Consider the following 18,483-nt stretch of genomic DNA (forward strand, 5'->3'; position numbering starts at 1 on the left):
GAGCTGGTATGTGTGTCTCACTGAGCGGCCGCTCTGTGTAAAATCCATGTCATCCTTACCTCAACGGCTGATTCTTCCAGACTGTTAGTACCTTCGCGAAGCACATAGTGATGCACAACTCATCTGTCACACGAGTACGCGACCCTGCGGCACAACGGGCATAAAAATGTCGGCCTGTAAACGAAATATTGTGCTTAGAGCCTGCAATTACACGTGTTTATTAGTGTATAGATTCCATTCCTAAAATGCCATTCTGGTACATCCGTTTTGATTCGCTCTTTCAATACATGGAGTAGAATGTACACAAATTGAATGATAATCTGGACTGTTAGAGTCTGTCACCGACAACTTTTCTCTTCCATTCTTTGTTTCCTCGAGGTTACGGAACCTAGAGCTTACGGCCTTGGCGCGGTGGTAACACCGGTTCCCGTCAGATCACCGAAGTTAAAGCGCTGTCGGGCTTGGTAGCACTTGGATGGGTCAGGGTCTGCCGAGTGCTGTTGGCCCTTGTGAGGCCAGCTGACTCAGAAGTAGCGGCACGAAAACTGGCAAAGGCGGGGGCAGCGGTGTGGCCTGTTCGGACGGTGTTTTTTTGTTTTTGTTTTCTGGTAGCGAGGCTATTAATATATTGTTTGTTTCACCAGAATGTACAGGATGAACATCGATAAAACCGATAATCTACAGGGACGGATTAATGACTGGAAATGAAGGAAAGAAGGACCTACGAATATGTATCCGGGAATACATCTTTGCTACGGTGGGTGGTGCTGACGAATGAAAGGTCCTCTAACCTCGTGCCGTGTGTTACTTGTGTGTCGCAGACTGTGTGACTGGCGCAGCCTACTGTAAGCAGCAGAATCGTCCTGTATTCATGTCGGGAACAAGCCGAGATGGTGTTTGTGTACGGCCAAGCAAATGAAAACGGTCGAGCCGGCGGACTGTGCGTACATGAGATGTGGAGGATATTCTACTGGATATTGGGACGAACCCTAGTACAAGCTCCAGGCAAGTGGTCCGCCAACATCGTGTAAGAGTTTTTGATAACACAAATGCCCCGAAAGGCCTTGAAATGTTGTGTGATGTGGTTGGTGTCTGTGAGGGAACTTGTTTTGGTATAGCCGTGTTGTCTCTCAGCCGTTTGCATCTGACTGTACCGAAACATCATCTCGGCTTGTTCCCGACATAAATACCGGCGCATTCTGCTGCTTACAGTATACACCGTCAGTCACACAGTCTGCAACACACAAGGAACTTCCATTCGTTAACGACATTTTATTTTATTTGTTTTTATTTTACACGTCCATTTTCGTAGGACCAAATTGAGGAGCAAATCTCCAAGGTCATGGAACGTGTCCGTACGTGAAATTACTACGTAAAAGTAATAACAAACAAAATAAAATCTTTATGAACCCAAAAAATGACAAAACATAAGTTTATGTAAACGCAGTGAAAATATAACATCGGAATCAGATTAATTTTTCAAGGAACTCCTCGACATAATAGAAGGAGTGACCCATGAGGAAACTCTTCAGTTTCGATTTGAAAGCGCGTGGATTACTGCTAAGGTTTTTGAATACTTGTGGTAGCTTACTGAAAATGGATGCAGCACTATACTGCACACCTCTCTCTGCCCAAAATATATCATCATACTACATAAACGAAGGAAAATAAGTAAGTGATAGTGCGTCGCACTATCACTTACTTCAGATACCGTTCGAATAGTAAAAATGGCTGCATTAAGTCTTTGAACCAGATCCTAAAATTGCGCTTTCCCCGATAGTTTACTATCTATCTGAACACCTAGAAATTTGAACTGCTCAGTTTCACTAATCATATGCCCATTCTATGAAATTGAAACGTCGGGTTTTGTAGAATTGTGTGTTAGAAACTGTAAAAACTGAGTCTTACTGTGATTTAGCGTTAGTTTATTTTCTACAAGCCATGAACTTAGGTCATGAACTGCACTATTTGAAACTGAGCCAGTGTTGCACACAACATGCATTACTCCCAAGCCAGTATCGTCAGCAAACAGAAATATTTTAGAATTATCTGTTGTACTAGAGGGCATAGAGTGGCATAGAGTGTGCACAACATTCATATACCTGTTCAGTGCAGAGCCGTGATGACTCTACGGACTCAAATTAAATACTGTTTTTTACGTACGTGGCGACTCCCCCACTCTGCAAAGAACTTCTTGATAAACAGCCAGCTAATCTGTAAACCTGGTAACGGAAGCCTCTGAATTGTCAAATTATTTGAGTAGTGCTCCGATAAACCACTAGTGTCAGAGTCAATATCTATAAGCAGTTCACTAACTTTATCTCTAGCACCTCTTATACTTTGATGAAATATGTTAATTCCTTCTCTACTTGAATACCTGAGCTCCTCTGAAGGTGACTGCTTTGTTAGAAGGACTTCCTTTAAGCAAGGAGACCCATCAGCTGACTTCGATCTAAAACAGGTGCAGCTCTAACACCAACTGCTACAGGAATTTTTCCATGAGTTCTCCCACCACCACCCACTACATTGTCACCTACAACCTTTGCCAGCCTCCCCTGCCCATACCTACTGAGGTGCAGGCCATGCCTAACGAAACCCGATCTATTGACAGACTCAACTGGCACCGCTGAAATGTGAGCCATGCCTTCCGCCATCAGTGCCTTCTCCAGCCCCATGTTAACACGTCTAACAGCAGGATTAAGATAGGCCGATCATGACGCTGAAACAATTGCACGAAGTACACATTGGTGCCACTAGTTTGAGTAGCTATCTTTACCACGTCACCACCTACATCATATCCCCAGTCGCTATCAAGATATTCCCTGCTCCACCTACAATCACTACCTGATCCTCTTTCGTAAAATTCCTTCATAACTCCCCTATGCCGTCTCTCATCTGAGCCAACCCTGCACTGCGCTTCACAATGCTGGTGGCCTGGTACTCACTCGCCAACACTTCCTGCAGCTGCTGGTCTACACCTCTGCCATGCGAACTATCTAGCAGCAGAACCTTCTTCTTTCGGTTACAATTTGCAACTGACTTAGGTTCCATAACTGCTGAGGACTGCTGCATGTTTCGTACACCTACAGTTATAAGAGGCTCCTCTTCTCTCAACTCTGACAGTTGGTCACATCTATTGGTTATACGCAAAGTACAACTATCTGAATATCTTCTCCTCGTAGCTGCCTTCTTACCAACTGCCAGTTCCCATTCCCCAGCCGCATCTACCGTGGCAACGCTACATTTCCGGACACATATTCATATGACCTTTTTTCCTCCATTTCCAATCACGAATCCATCCATACAGTTTGTTTGTTTTATTGAAGTTCACCCTGTATAATCACGCCACTGTCGTGGTGGCGACGTGTCTTCAAGTGTACATCAGAGGATGCGAAATCTTGTCGATTGGATGGAAGTTCCAAAAAATCGTCCTAATAATCCAAATATTACGTTTGCTGGCAGGTGTGTAGTCCTATAAAAATTATTTTTCCTTCTCTTGCAACCAGGTTGCTTATCAAACACTTACCCACGCAGTTGTTTTACAAAACTTACGTTGTATTTGATAGTTCATTTATGCACCTTTTATAAGATAATAAGTAAGAGTACTTTCTCTTGCATTTCAGAAATAACTGGTCATCTCCTCTCCGGTAGACGGTAGCACATCTTTTGGTGAAATATCATCGGATTTGACTGCGGTTTATTTCCGTCACTAAATTGTAAATCAATGTGTCACCCAGAGTAATAAATCGGCTAACAAAATTAGTTGGCCCCTTCGCAAACACATTCCAGGAACATTCATTTTGTCCTTTGATTTTTGTCAGCACTGAAAAAATACAACACTGGTCTTGCACAGAGCTTCCTCATTGTTGTTATGAAAAATGTACCGAAGTATCCTTATCGTATTGTTATGACGTCGACTATTTCTTACATAATGTTTTCATCCTTGGTTGTAGTTTCCGAAGTTCTCCTGAAACAGCTTCAAGAAACATAAGGCCACGCTTGTATTCAGTTCCTGATTGGTTTTGCACAAAAGTGATAGCTTTAAACTTAGGTAAATAACCACAAATCATCCAGTTTTTTACTGTCAAAAACATCTCAACTTCTATGGATCTAGTAAACCAACAACAAATAAGAAACAGGGTAGAAAGTTATAAGTTTTATGTGTGCATGTTAATGAAAACTTAAAATGGAGAAACCCTACAGCAGACGTAATAAATCGTTTGGGTTTGGTTACTTTTGCCATGCGTATAACTACAAAGTTTGGGGTTATTGACGTCAGTAAGTTAACATATTTTGCACATTCTCCTGTCGTGTTGCGGTCCTAGTCAGCGGGCTATTGGCTGACGTTGCCTCACCGCCTTCTCTGCTCTTGCATTCTTCGTCTTCGTGCCGGCGTATGTCGTTGCCCCGGAACATTTTCAGTTCGCGCAATTGCGCGAAGAGAGCGAGTGAATATTGACAAACTACTAGTCCTAGAGAAACAAATGAATAGGATCTTTTTTGTAGGAAATATAATATAAATTAATTTTGTACTAAGAAACGTATTCGCTACAGGCCACGGTTTTCGAATTGTGCAGAAAATACGTACAAACGCACACCAATCCACGCACTCACCGCCCCCCCCCCCCCCCACCCTATAAGGATTTTTGGTATGTTTTTCATGGCACTCCCTTCTACTACTGTACAAAATGTTGACACTAAATTAATTGTTTCACATATTCGACCATTCTAGGTCTTCACTGACTGTCCTGATGCCACCGGCTTACTCGGCTGTTTCGTCAGCATTATTAATTTAAACTTTTCTGTGAGTGTAATGAAAGAAATAGACCTTTGTAAATGTTATGCAGGAACTAATTACGTTTACGCTTCGACATAATCTTAACCGTTGCAATGGCAGTATTATAGTTGTAAGACGGTCAGACAAACAAAACAATTTAATTGCTAACTTTATGCTGTTGAAATTGTAAGTGCACGGCTAAGTCGATGGTGTAATAGTCCAGCCAATGAAAAAAAGTGTGGAAGGATGATTAGAGTGTAACGTCCCGAGATGGAGCACAAGCTCGGATTACGAAGGGAAACGGAAGGAGATCACCCGTGCCCTTTTCAAAGGAATTATCCCGGAATACGTCTGGAGCGATATACGGCAATTACGGAAAATCTAAATCTAGTGGCTGGACGGAGATTTGAATTGATATCCTCCCGAATACAGTCAATGAAGACCAAAATAGGTCGAATGTGGGAAATAATTTGTGTCGTCGGAAATATTTATACAGGAGACAGGAGTCGAAGGGAGTGCCAATAACAATATACCAAACATTCTGACCGGGTACAGGGGGGGGGGGGGGGGGAAAGTGTGGGAATGCGTTTGAAGGTACTTTTTTTACGTTTTTCTTGAATAATTCGGAAATCGCGGCATGTAGCGAAAATGTTTCCCAGTACAAATATAAACTGCATAAAATTTCGTACAAAAAAGTTCCTATTCATTTTTTCTCTAGGACTAAGTTCGTCAATAGTCTCTCGCTCTCTTCGTCCAGTGTCGCAAGCGCTGTAGCTTAGATGGTTTTTGTAGGCCAATTTGAAATTGCTGCCCGACTCCACAGACCACAAGTGTCCTTGCCCACCTTGACTTCCTCTACACAACTCTGGTGCATTGTAAACAGTTATCGGTTACACTCTGTGTAAATTAATTTTCCACCAGCAGATATAAATGTTACAACGGATCGCGGAAATATACTTGAAATTTTATGCATATAGTTTTCCCTCTCCTCATTACTGTTTAAAACTCTCTCGTTAGCCTACTGGCGCTCTCCGGCATCGAAGCTTAATGTTGCTACACCATTCTCATACGCATGGAGTAGCGGAAGACAAGTTTTATGATGACATAGAATGTGGTTAGGCTCTGAGAACCGTTGGAGATCAATCCTTCTTTTTTTTTTTTGGTGGAAAAATATTTTGGTTCTATGGTTCTATGAGTTCGTTTCTTTGCTCGTGTAAACTTCGTTATTTATTGAAATTTACTTTCGTATTTTGACTGTGGTTTGTTTTTCGATCGATACCAACTTTTCACATTTGTGAAACACATCAATTGATAATTCGATGAATTGTCAAAATTGGTTCAAATGGCTCTGAGCACTATGGGACTTAACATCTATGGTCATCAGTCCCCTAGAACTTAGAACTACTTAAACCGAACTAACCTAAGGACAGCACACAACACCCAGCCATCACGAGGCAGAGAAAATCCCTGACCCCGCCGGGAATCGAACCCGGGAACCCGGGATGAATTGTCGACTCAGTCTCATAAAATCGATACACAGAAGGCTGAGTGTCGCTTACAAAATGTTGTAGAGATAAAAATTGATTTCCAGATTATTGTGGTCAAAATTAAATCCTAGTTCGTAATGGGTATGAAATACACGATCTTGGTCGAGGGTAAGTTATTTAGCGATGACAGACATATTGAAATCAACTATCATTATAATTTTTGAAATTCAAGTGTGGTATTACTTTTCATATGCATACTGCTTACCGAATCCAAAGTAGTCGCTGAAAAGTGTGAAAATTTGTGTATATCAACTGTCGGACTCAGCGAGATATTTTATATTTGTTATCGTTTAGATATAGTGAAGACAGTCCAAGACAGTCCAAATAAAACTTCATAAGTATGTTATTCTCAGATATATTCAATTGGATTCACTCTCGCTCTCGGTTTTCTATGAGATTTCGTGATTGGAGCAAGTTGATAAAGCCTGGTGACCTGTTTTACACACGCCCGTAAGATTTCTGATATCTGTTGCAACCTTCTTTTCTCACTGTTAAAATACCTCTAAATTCCAGCACAGCAATCACAATACATATTCTCAATCGTATGATTAGGTGTTAATTACTCGGACTTATTCAAAGGGAACTTCAACTCTTATTCAGACAACACATCACATAAAAGATCTGCACTTCGATTACACTTATTTTTACTATTGAACACAAGTATTTGTAGTATCCAGCATGTTTAATGTTCAACGGAAATAAATAAAAGCAAGCGAGGAAACCTTACTAAGTTCTACTGTGGTCTGGTTTGTGTCATTTTCTCAACACCTTGAGACTAAATGAGGGAATAAGATTAGAACTGTAACGCACTTACGTTCATATTATTTAAATATTCTTTTACTTATCTTCTGTCCGTTGTCCATTACTACTCGTTGTGGCACAGTCTTGTCTGAAGGGATGATGTTCCTGGTTGCAAAATGAGTTCCACGGTCTTGTATATAATTATGCACAACTATTTTCTCTTCCAATCACATCCATATGACACGAGGTCCACAAAGCCACACAATACATGAACATAGGAGAAATAATTCTACAACTCCCGCCAGAACTTTACATAAAAGGTAGCATTGCTCAGTGTAGAATGGCTGACACCCAAAGTCTTGTTCCCTTAATTCTTTTGAGCGGTGTACACAACGAAATACACCAATACAGCGCATTATATTGCCAATAAAATTTATCGAGCAATGATGACTTTAGTTCTGTTTTTACAGTCTGGTTCGAACATTTTGTTTGGAGGCATTCAACATACTGGCGATTACACAGATTATTAATGTTTACTAGGCGAACCAAAAATGAGACAGAATGTCTGGATACATCGATATTTATACTACGATTCCAGTGGTTAACACCCTTACAATTACCCAGGTCGTATATCATATGTAACCATGAGCGCTTATTATAGTCATATACAGGGTGTTACAAAAAGGTACAGCCAAACTTTCAGGAAACATTCCTCACACACAAAGAAAGAAAATATGTTATGTGGACATGTGTCCGGAAACGCTTACTTTCCATGTTAGAGCTCATTTTATTGCTTCTCTTCAAATCACATTAATCGTGGAATGGAAACACACAGCAACAGAACTTACCAGCGTGACTTCAAACACTTCGTTACAGGAAATGTTCAAAATGTCCTCCGTTAGCGAGGATGCATGCATCCACCCTCCGTCGCATGGAATCCCTGATGCGCTGATGCAGCCCTGGAGAATGGCGTATTGTATCACAGCCGTCCACAATACGAGCGCGAAGAGTCTCTACATTTGGTAGCGGGGTTGCGTAGACAAGAGCTTTCAAATGCCCCATAAATGAAAGTCAAGAGGGTTGAGGTCAGGAGAGCGTGGAGGCCATGGAACTGGTCCGCCTCTACTAATCCATCGGTCACCGAATCTGTTGTTGAGAAGCGTACGATCCCGGGTTCGATTCCCGGCGGGGTCGGGGATTTTCTCTGCCTCGTGACGACTGGGTGTTGTGTGATGTCCTTAGGTTAGTTAGGTTTAAGTAGTTCTAAGTTCTAGGGGACTGATGACCATAGCTGTTAAGTCCCATAGTGCTCAGATCCATTTGAACCATTTGAGAAGCGTACGAACACTTCGACTGAAATGTGCGGGAGCTCCAGCGTGCATGAACCGCATGTTGTGTCGTACTTGTAAAGGCACATGTTCTAGCAGCACAGGTAGAGTATCCCGTATGAAATCATGATAACGTGCTCCATTGAGCGTAGGTGGAAGAACATGGGGCCCAATCAAGACATCACCAACAATGCCTGCCCAAACGTTCACAGAAAATCTGTGTTGATAACGTGATTGCACAATTGCGTGCGGATTCTCGTCAGCGCACACATGTTGATTGTGAAAATTTACAATTTGATCACGTTGGAATGAAGCCTCATCCGTTAAGAGAACATTTGCACTGAAATGGGGATTGACACATTGTTGGATGAACCATTCGCAGAAGTGTACCCGTGGAGGCCAATCAGCTGCTGTTAGTGCCTGCACACGCTGTACACGGTACGGAAACAACTGGTTCTCCCGTAGCACTCTCCATACAGTGACGTGGTCAACGTTACCTTGTACAGCAGCAACTTCTCTGACGCTGACATTAGGGTTATCGTCAACTGCACGAAGAATTGCCTCGTCCATTGCAGGTGTCCTCGTCGTTCTAGGTCTTCCCCAGTCGCGAGTCATAGGCTGGAATGTTCCGTGCTCGCTAAGACGCCGATCAATTGCTTCGAACATCTTCCTGTCGGGACACCTTCGTTGTGGAAATCTGTCTCGACACAAACGTACCGCGCCACGGCTATTGCCCCGTGCTAATCCATACATCAAATGGGCACCTGCCAACTCCACATTGTAAACATTGCACTGATTGCAAAACCACGTTCGTGATGAACACTAACCTGTTGATGCTACGTACTGCTGTGCTTGATGCCAGTACTGTAGAGCAATGAGTCGCATGTCAACACAAGCACCGAAATCAACATTACCTTCCTTCAATTGGGCCAACTGGCGGTGAATCGAGGAAGTACAGTACATACTGACGAAATTAAAATGAGCTCTATCATGGAAATTAAGCGTTTCCGGACACATGTCCAAATAACACCTTTTCTTTATTTGTGTGTGAGGAATGTTTCCTGAAAGTTTGGACGTACCTTTTTGTAACACCTGTATAAAGTGTTAATGATCTGTATGTTGTATGCAGTAGCAGATTGTTTCTTTTTCCAAATAGCAGATAAAACTTAACACCGACCATTTAAGGATAAACTGTTTTATGCATGATTTTGATGAGGAATGAAACGGATGTGTGTTGTGTTATGTTGCAGTACGTGGGGCGCTGTGTCCTGTGAGATGGGCAAGGCGTACGACATCGTCCGGTATCACGTGGCTCCACCGCTGCTAATCGTCGGCTTCACATGTGGCGTTCAATTGCTTGTTCTGGTTGGCGCCGGTCAGCCCGCCACACTGTCCGTCGCGCTCTCGCGCTGCTGGGGCAACAAGTTTTCGTGGACGGCCGTAATCCTCTTGCTGAAGTGGGCCGCTCTCTCCCTCCACGCGCCAGGCCCTTTGAGATACGGGCCGCCCTCGAGCGACAAATCCAGGCCACTCTACACGGTATGCCTCACTCTACTCCTAACTGCCTGTAAACACGCTATTGCTGTAACGTGAGGTAGCAGTTGCAGGATTCTTAATTTTATCAGATGTTTCTGCTGCATTCGACGGATCTAGCGATGAGTAGCCTTGCCATACTACAACAATGACTCAACGGCGGGGCGGGGGATATTGAAGGAAGCGGGCCTTAAGCATCCACCAATAAACCACAATCAGCTGCACTATGTTATCAAAACTATCCGTAAACGCTCAAAAACATACGTTTTTCATATTAGCTGCATTATGCTGTCACCTACTGCCATGTACTCCATATCAGCGACCTCAGAAGTCATCAGATATCGTGAGAGAACAGAATGGGGCGCTCCGAGGAACACACGGGCTTCGAACGTGGTCAGGTGATGGGGTGTCACTTGTGTCATACGTCTGTACGCGAGATTTCCACACTGATAGATCCCTAGATCTACTGTTTCCGATCAGATAGTGAAGCGGAAACGTGAAGGGACACGAACTGCACAAAAGCGTACAGGCCGACCTCGTCTGTTAACTGACAAGAGACGGCCAATAGTTGAAGAATGTCGTAATGTGTAATTTTCAAAAATGGTTCAAATGCTTCTGAGCACTATGGGACTTAACTGCTGAGGTCATCAGTCCCGGCCGGCCGGGGTGGCCGAGCGGTTCTAGGCGCTACAGTCTGGATCCGCGCGACCACTACGGTCGCAGTTTCGAATCCTGCCTCGGGCATGGATGTATGTGATGTCCTTAGGTTAGTTAGGTTTAAGTAGTTCTAAGTTCTAGGGGACTGATGATCTTAGAAGTTAAGTCCAATAGTGCTCAGAGCCATTTTTTCATCAGTACCCTAGAACTTAGAACTACTTAAACCTAAATAACCTAAGGACATCACACACATCCATGCCCAAGGCAGGATTCGAACCTGCGACCCTAGCGGTCTCGCGGATCCAGACTGTAGCGCCTAGAACCGCTCGGCCTCTCCGGCCGGCGTATAATTTTCATGTAGGGCGATTGCACCCCTTGTTGTTTTGCATGGCACCATCACAGCACAGGCCTACATGTTTTAAGCACCTTCTTGCTTCCCAGTGTTGATGAGCAGTTCGGGGATGGCGATTGCCTCTTTCAACACGATCGAGCACCTGTTCATAATGCACGACTTGTGGAGGAGCGGTTACACGACAATAACATCCCCGTAATGGACTGCCCTTCACAGAGTGCTGACCTGAATCCTACAGAACACTTTTGGGATGTTTTGGAACGCCGACTTCATGCCGGACCTGACCGACCGACATCGAACCTCTCCTCAGTGCAGCACTCCGTGAAGAATGGGCTGCCATTCCCCAAGAAACCTTCCTGCACCTGACTGAACGCATGCCTACGAGAGTGGAAGCTGTCATCAAGGCTATGGGTGGGTCAACACCATATTCAATTCCAGAATTAGCGATGGAGGGCGCCATTGACTTGTAAGTCATTTTCAACGAGGCGTCGGGATACTTTTGATCACATAGTGTAGTCATATTGGAGGGGCACCTGCTAACGCCAGATCAGCCCGCTGCCAGCTTCGCCGCTTAACACTAAGGAAGGCAGGAGCGACGGATCTCATCTCCAACGGTATGCTTCTACACTTGCCGTTGCCAGCTGTTCACAACCTGACGTCCCTTTTCAAAGCAACAATGAGGATCGGCAGCTAGGCTGCAGTATGGAAGCGTGCAGAGATCGTAGCTATCACCGAGCCTGTAACAGACGTACGATCTCTATGAAACTGTGTGCCGGTAAGCCTAGTCTCTCGAGTATCAAAGGCATTCTAGAGTCTCTTCCTCCGAAGTCTACTAGACCATGTGGAAGCTTAAAACTTTACAAGATGTCCAAATCGGAAAGGGCACTCTAAGTTCACAAAGTATTGCGCTTGATGGAGGATGCAATGGAGGCCTTCGACCACCACGAGTTCTTTGGAGCCTTGCTGTTTGATGTCACCAGAGCTTTTGACGTCGTGTGGCATGAGAGACTACTGTTTAACTTGGTAATACACGCAGTCCAAAAACAACACGTGAGACGCATGTCTGGAGGCCGTATGTACGTGGTGCCGACGTCACTTCAATGTCGCCAGCGTACCGCAAGGGTCGTTGCTTGGGCTAATATTGTAGACGTTATACACGGCAGACATTCCCATGAAACCACAGGTGAAGCCGGCCATATACGCTAATGACACGGCCTTGTGAACCGAGAACTTAAATTCTCAGTTACCGCAACGAAGACTTCAAGCAGTGATAGATCAACTCCGTGACAGCTGTTTTTCAACTTTAGCAATGTGCAGGCCATTATCATTAAGAAAAGGGTTCTCAGTACTACCCACCTACGGGCTTATGTACCGCGACTGAAAGGACGGTGTCGAGAAGCTGCAAGACATTCTACAAACAGATTGCTAAGTCTCCAAATATACACATCAGGATCCTCAGCAACGAAGGCGACTTCTGGCTCACTCTACTATGGCCATGTCACCTTCGGAACTAACGTGGTGAAATAATAAAAAATTAATAAATAAAACATTAAAAAATACTACTTCGGTAGCAGTAATAGGGTCCACCATATTTTACTGCCGTACATAAGGAACAGACAAAACCATGTACGAAGAATGAAGGGAAAATACAAAGACTAGAATTTTAATCTTACACTGAGGTGGCAAACCTCATTGGATAGCGATACGCGCATATACAAACGGCGCTAGTATCGCTTACACAATGCATAAAAGAGAAATTCATTGGCGGAACTGACATATTCAGGCGATTCATGTGGAAAGGTTTCCGACGTGCTTATGGCCGCACGACGGATATTAACAAACTTTGAACTCGGATTGGTAGTTGGACATTCCATTTGGGAAATCGACAGGGAATTCAATATTCCGATTTCCACAGTGAAAAGAGTGCGGCAAGAATACCAAATTCCAGGCATTACCTCTCATCACGGACAACACAGTGGCCGACCGAGAGCATCGCCGATTGCGTAGAGTTGTCAGTGCTAATAGACAACAAACGCTGCGTGAAATAGCCACAGAAAGCAATGTGGGACGTACGACGAATATATCCGTTAGATGGCAACGGACGACCGATGAGAGCGTCTTTGCTAACAGCACGACATCGCCTGCAGCACCTTTCCTGTGCGCGTAACCATACTGATTGGTCCACAGACGACTCGAAAACCGTGGCCTGGTCAGACGAATCCCGATTTCAGTTGATAAGAGCTGGTGCTAGGTTTCGAGTGTGGCGCAGACTCCACGAAGCTATGGACCCAAGCTGTCAACAAGGCACTGTGCAACCTGGTGGTGGGTCCACAATGTCGTGGGTAGTGTTTACGTGGGAGGACTGGGCCCTCTCGTCCAACTGAACCGACCAGTAACTGAAAGTGGTTATGTTCGACTGCTTGGACACCATTTGCAGCCAATTTTTATGGGTGACAATGCGCCATGTCACTGAGCCACAATTGTTCATAATTGGTTTGAAGAACACTCTGGACAGTTCGAGTTATTGATTTGGCCACCCTTTTCGTCCAACATGAATTCCAACAAACATATATGGGACATAGACGAGCGGTCAGTTCGTTCACAAAATCCAGCACCGGCAACATTTTCGCAATAATGGACAACTACAGGGACAGCATAGCTCAATATTTCTGCAGGGGCTTCTGGCGACTTATTGAGTCCGTGATACATCGAGTTGCTGCACTGCGGCGGGTAGAAGGTGGTTCGACACGTTGTTACAAGAACTCCCACGACTTTTGTCACGTCAATGTAAATTGCAAGTTAAGAGTTACCAGTACTGAGGCGGTGCACACGCCGCTTCAGTTCCACCCCATCCAGGAGTACGTAGGCAGCGTATGGGACAACGCTGCGGAGATACGCATGAGTTTTGAAGGACTCCGTCTCTTCCTCCATTTGCCGCGAGAATACCCATCCACCGAGCTGGAACGGATCAGCCACGCGCCTATGCGCGCATCTTCTACCAGAAGACAGTGTGATTACGAAACCGTCATATAAGCACTCTTGGGACCCGCGGGGAATCCCTGAATGTCACGAGATGACCCCCACTACTCCGGATGTAAAGTTTCGGTACCACTGATAATGAGTAAGAGAAAACAGAACAGCAGCACAAGAGAGGCCAACAGCCAGTTCGGACGCAACAGTAAACACGGGACTACGGGAAAACCCGTTATTTCTGCATCTTCCTTACGCCAGATCAGTTGTTATGGGGTGCTTACCTGGATGTCACTAATTGCACGCTAGCCACATAGCATTTACCTACACCTGCCTGCGGACTTGGATTTGGAAGTTGTTATACTGCTAGTCGACGTCGCGATCTTGTCTGGTATTTATCGTGTGGACTCTCATAGTGAATTGTCTTGATATGAAGGGAACGATTAATCCAAGCAAAAACGGCCAGCGAACATGGACTCTAAAGTGTATACCTTATGAGGTACGGGTACTTTTTCAACTTCGCTACTGTGAGACACGTCTCTTCTAGCGAACAACAGCTCATATCGCTTAAGGTATGCAATTTAGAACCCATGTTAACTAAACCATTTTTTCTTGTTTTGGATGTATACTACCTCATCCCAAAATATTTAAATCAAAGAGCGTGCAGTAGAGAAGATTTGTTTCACAGTTTCGAAGATAAAGAAATGATCATAACGCTTAAGGAACGCATTTTAGAGCCCATGTTTACATCCACATTATTACTCTGCAATTCACAATCAAGTGCCCATTAGAGGGTTCATCGCACCTCCTTCCAGCTATCTGTTACATTATTACTCTATTAAACACTAATATTCAGTACATGAAATCAAATAAGCAGAAGTATTATCAAAAACCAGTTACAAGTTAAATGCATTTTGAAGTACAAAGTATTGGAAACACAAATTACATTTTGGCGGCAGGTGGAATTGTTAAGACGATAAAGAAACTCAGTTCATTTGCAAGTATCACATGTTCCACGGCAGGGGCGGTGGCAAGGGGGCGGGGGGCTATGGGGGCTATAGCCCCGCCCCCCCAAATGGAGTATCATATTACACTGGATAAAATGACTTCAGAAATCAGCGAATATATTACATCAACAGATTCACTCATTTTTTTAATAATTATGTAGCAATATAGGTTGCAATTTATTTCAAATACACCTTAACAAAAGAATAAGAGCGGCAAATAGCTTACTATCTAAACCAATAAATATAATTTAACTTAAAATGGGCGGCTTGTTATTTATTAATATACATTGGATGTACATTAATGTACGAGTACCACTTACAATAATCAAGAAAGGTGAATATGCCGGGTATGCCTACCAACACTTAAATTGCTGACCCCAGGCAAAAACTTCGAAATCGCCGGACATCTGGGTCAAATCGTATTATGTTTCCGGGCACAAACATTCTGTAGACACGTTTTTACCCTGAACTCCAAAAGAGTTACCAAAAACAACACCAAATTTTACCACTTTTTCGGTGGAGGACCCCAACTCTCCTTTTGTTAAACGATATTCCATTCCCCCAACCCCCCTCCACCACCCTCTCCCCCCTCCATTAGCCCCCCCCCTTGACCGACTTCTAGAATCGCCCCTGTTCCACAGTAAGATACCATCTTCTGTTCAAGGTGCAAGTTGGTGCACGATCGAGGAAGCACAGCGTAACTATCCATATGTTATATATATAGTTCTAAAAATACATAGCGTTTTACTCACTATGAAATTATGTAACTGACATTAAAAATATATTTGAAATAGCTTTAATATATTACACAGAGCTTAAATGTGTATAAAGCGAACTATTTACAGATGTTGCACACACATCCTGAGTTCCTAGGCACACTATCCTCCTGTATGAGGTAGCTAAAAGGTTGGGCCTCTCTCACCCATAAAGGAACCATTGTGAGGTGACACCTCACATGTCAGCTCTTACTGACAGACATTTTTTTAATCACCAAATAAAATCTGAATTTGCCCCTGGGCTCAATGCTCCTTTGCTTTAATTCTTAGGCTTCAAAAGTACCATGAAAATAGGATTCACTGAGGAAAGTATTGTGATCGTCAGACAACAACATCAAAAACTCAAGTTTTGCTAGTGTGCACCGCTGCGTGGTGCTCACGTGATCAGATCGTGACAGGCAAGTGGAGACATGGCTCTCATGGGACACCAGTATGACAGTCCGAGCATGGCGACGGTCACAGAGAGACATTAGAGGGAGATGCGCCTTAGGGCTATAGTGAATGGCGTGTGGTCACAGTTAGGAGAGAAATCTAAAAATCACGTCGAGGATGCAAGGAAGGTGCAAGTATCAGGAATGAATAAGAGACTAGTACCGTGTTCATGTCAATGTTGCCCGAAAACAGAGCACGTTACTGGCATGCTTCGGGAACCATTGCTTTCGGTGGCTGTAGAGGACAGATCAAGACACATTTTTAGCATGATAGCAATAGGATTCAGTACTGAAGAACAAACATTGAATGACATAATTCTTTCAGTAATGTTATACAATCAGACTGTAACAAAAATAAAACTGTAGCGCAAAAAACGATTGGTAGTAGCTTATCTAAAGCTGATCTCTTGTTGTACACTGCTACCTTTTCGCTTGGGACCATGTCCACAAACACATCACCAACATTTTCTGATGCATTATTATACAGTCGAAGGATGTTGTACAATGTCTCCAGTTTCTATTTTCCCTCAAAAATTGCTGCTATGTTGATGGGATTTAGTGAGTCCCTCTTAAAATCAGTTTTTGCTTAAGTGTTTTATGGTTGCAGATCTACTCCAGGAATTTCAACTAATCTGTAAATAATGGTCCGTTTCATTGAACTGGGTATTATTTTCTCCTGAGCACTTCTTTGTGTATTTCTACACTTTAAGGGTTAGTCATAAAGTTTTAATCATCAAAACGAAAAAAGAAACCAAGCTGTAATCAACAAACGTGGTGCTGGTGCCAGTCCTCATATTCACCTTTCATTGTGATACTTTTTTCGCCAACGATAGATGATTTAGTGGAGACCGTACAACACCTCCATTCTGTAAGCCCTGCATCGGTGGCTGGGGCTCACAGTTTGGCTCTGTAGCTCACCTTGCGACTTCTAAAGCTTAATGTCCCTGTCTGTGCAGTTGATCACTCTCGATCGGGTTCCATTAATGAAGTGGTGATGCAACTGTTGTGTGGAAAATTACAGGTCTGCTATTCCGTGAAGAGTATGTATATTTGTTTTAAGGGATGCTTACCACTTATTTAGTGCACGATTTCTTGCCAGAGCAGTGTTAAAATTACATGAACAAAATATTACATAACGTTCCACATGCCTACCTCCTTCGTAAATCAGTACTGACACTTATGAATAATAATGATATTGGTCACACTTTCTGATCACGGAATCGATGCCAACGATCAGTATAACTATTCTCAGCATTTAACACACCTCAGCTCAAAATACTAACAATTGTGATCCATGATCCAATGTAGAGGGTCGGCCGCCACAACTCATCTCCCCTGTCAGTGACTGTGAAGCACTTTGACTAGTCAAGGTCAGAAAAAAGCAATGCTGCCATGTATGGAAATGCTCTGAATAGCCAATGAGATGTGTAGACTCTGTCTTCAGGTGAACTTACACGCCTTAGCACCCAACCAAGACGCCGCAACAACGTGATATTCTAGCCAAATAGTAGGGCTTGTGACATATTGCACAACATTATGATTTGCTCAGCGCCAATTTGCTATAAGTGTTATACACCCCCTACCCACCCCCCCCTTACCTTAATTTTTTTCAAAATGAGAAATTCGCAAACACAATGAAAAGTTTGAACTCAATGAGTCGCAAACCGTCTTGCCAGCTCCTTCACTAAGACTGTAGAATATTTCCTTGTTTGTTAATGAAATTAACATAGTTTGATAGTTTGATCGGGCTTAAATATTACCTTGATCTTGTCTAATTACCGAAATACCGTAAAGTAAGCTAACTCTTACAAGATAAAACACGACAAGTGCCATAACCTGATTTCCCAGAAACTTCGCTCAGAGGAGTAGGAGTGTAAATAAGCAAACACGTGTCTCAGCACATCCGTAGATACTCGACTGTTTCTGTGGAAACGACGATCAGAGCTTCAGACGTTATTTATTGTTGTTGTTTTTGGAGTGTACAGGCACTCAACCGCGAAGTTATCAGAGCCATTACAAATATTAAAAGAAACTAATATGAGTAAAAGGGCTAAAAACGTTGGCACACTGACTCTTGCACTCACTTACTCCCACACTCCCACACAGTCACTCCATATTACACTCCGTAAAACAAAGGAGTGAAAGGCGTAACACCTGGGATGAAAAAAGAAGTAAAACGATAGAGGAGCTAAAACAATGGCACAGGGATATGTGACTAGCTGACCATTTACAAAGAAAGCATGGGTGAACCAGTTGAAATGGAATGTCGTGTGGCTAGGGCCTCCCGTCGGGTAGACCGTTCGCCTGGTGCAGGTCTTTCGATTTGACGCCACTTCGGCGACCTGCGCGTCGATGGGGATGAAA

The 18,483-nt window shown here is 43.6% G+C and overlaps 1 protein-coding gene across 1 annotated transcript in view; it reads left to right on the plus strand.

Annotated features, from left to right (window-relative positions):
• Nucleotides 1-18,483, plus strand: part of LOC126248022 (uncharacterized) — a 140,465-nt gene that overhangs the window by 37,468 nt on the left and 84,514 nt on the right. Inside the window, exon 2 of the mRNA XM_049948613.1 lies at nt 9,644-9,932. Coding sequence (XP_049804570.1) covers nt 9,669-9,932 — 264 coding nt within the window. The 5' untranslated portion in view covers nt 9,644-9,668. The remainder of the gene's footprint in view (nt 1-9,643; nt 9,933-18,483) is intronic.

This window comes from Schistocerca nitens, chromosome 3 (genome assembly GCF_023898315.1).
Source record: "Schistocerca nitens isolate TAMUIC-IGC-003100 chromosome 3, iqSchNite1.1, whole genome shotgun sequence".
Lineage (NCBI taxonomy): Eukaryota > Metazoa > Arthropoda > Insecta > Orthoptera > Acrididae > Schistocerca > Schistocerca nitens.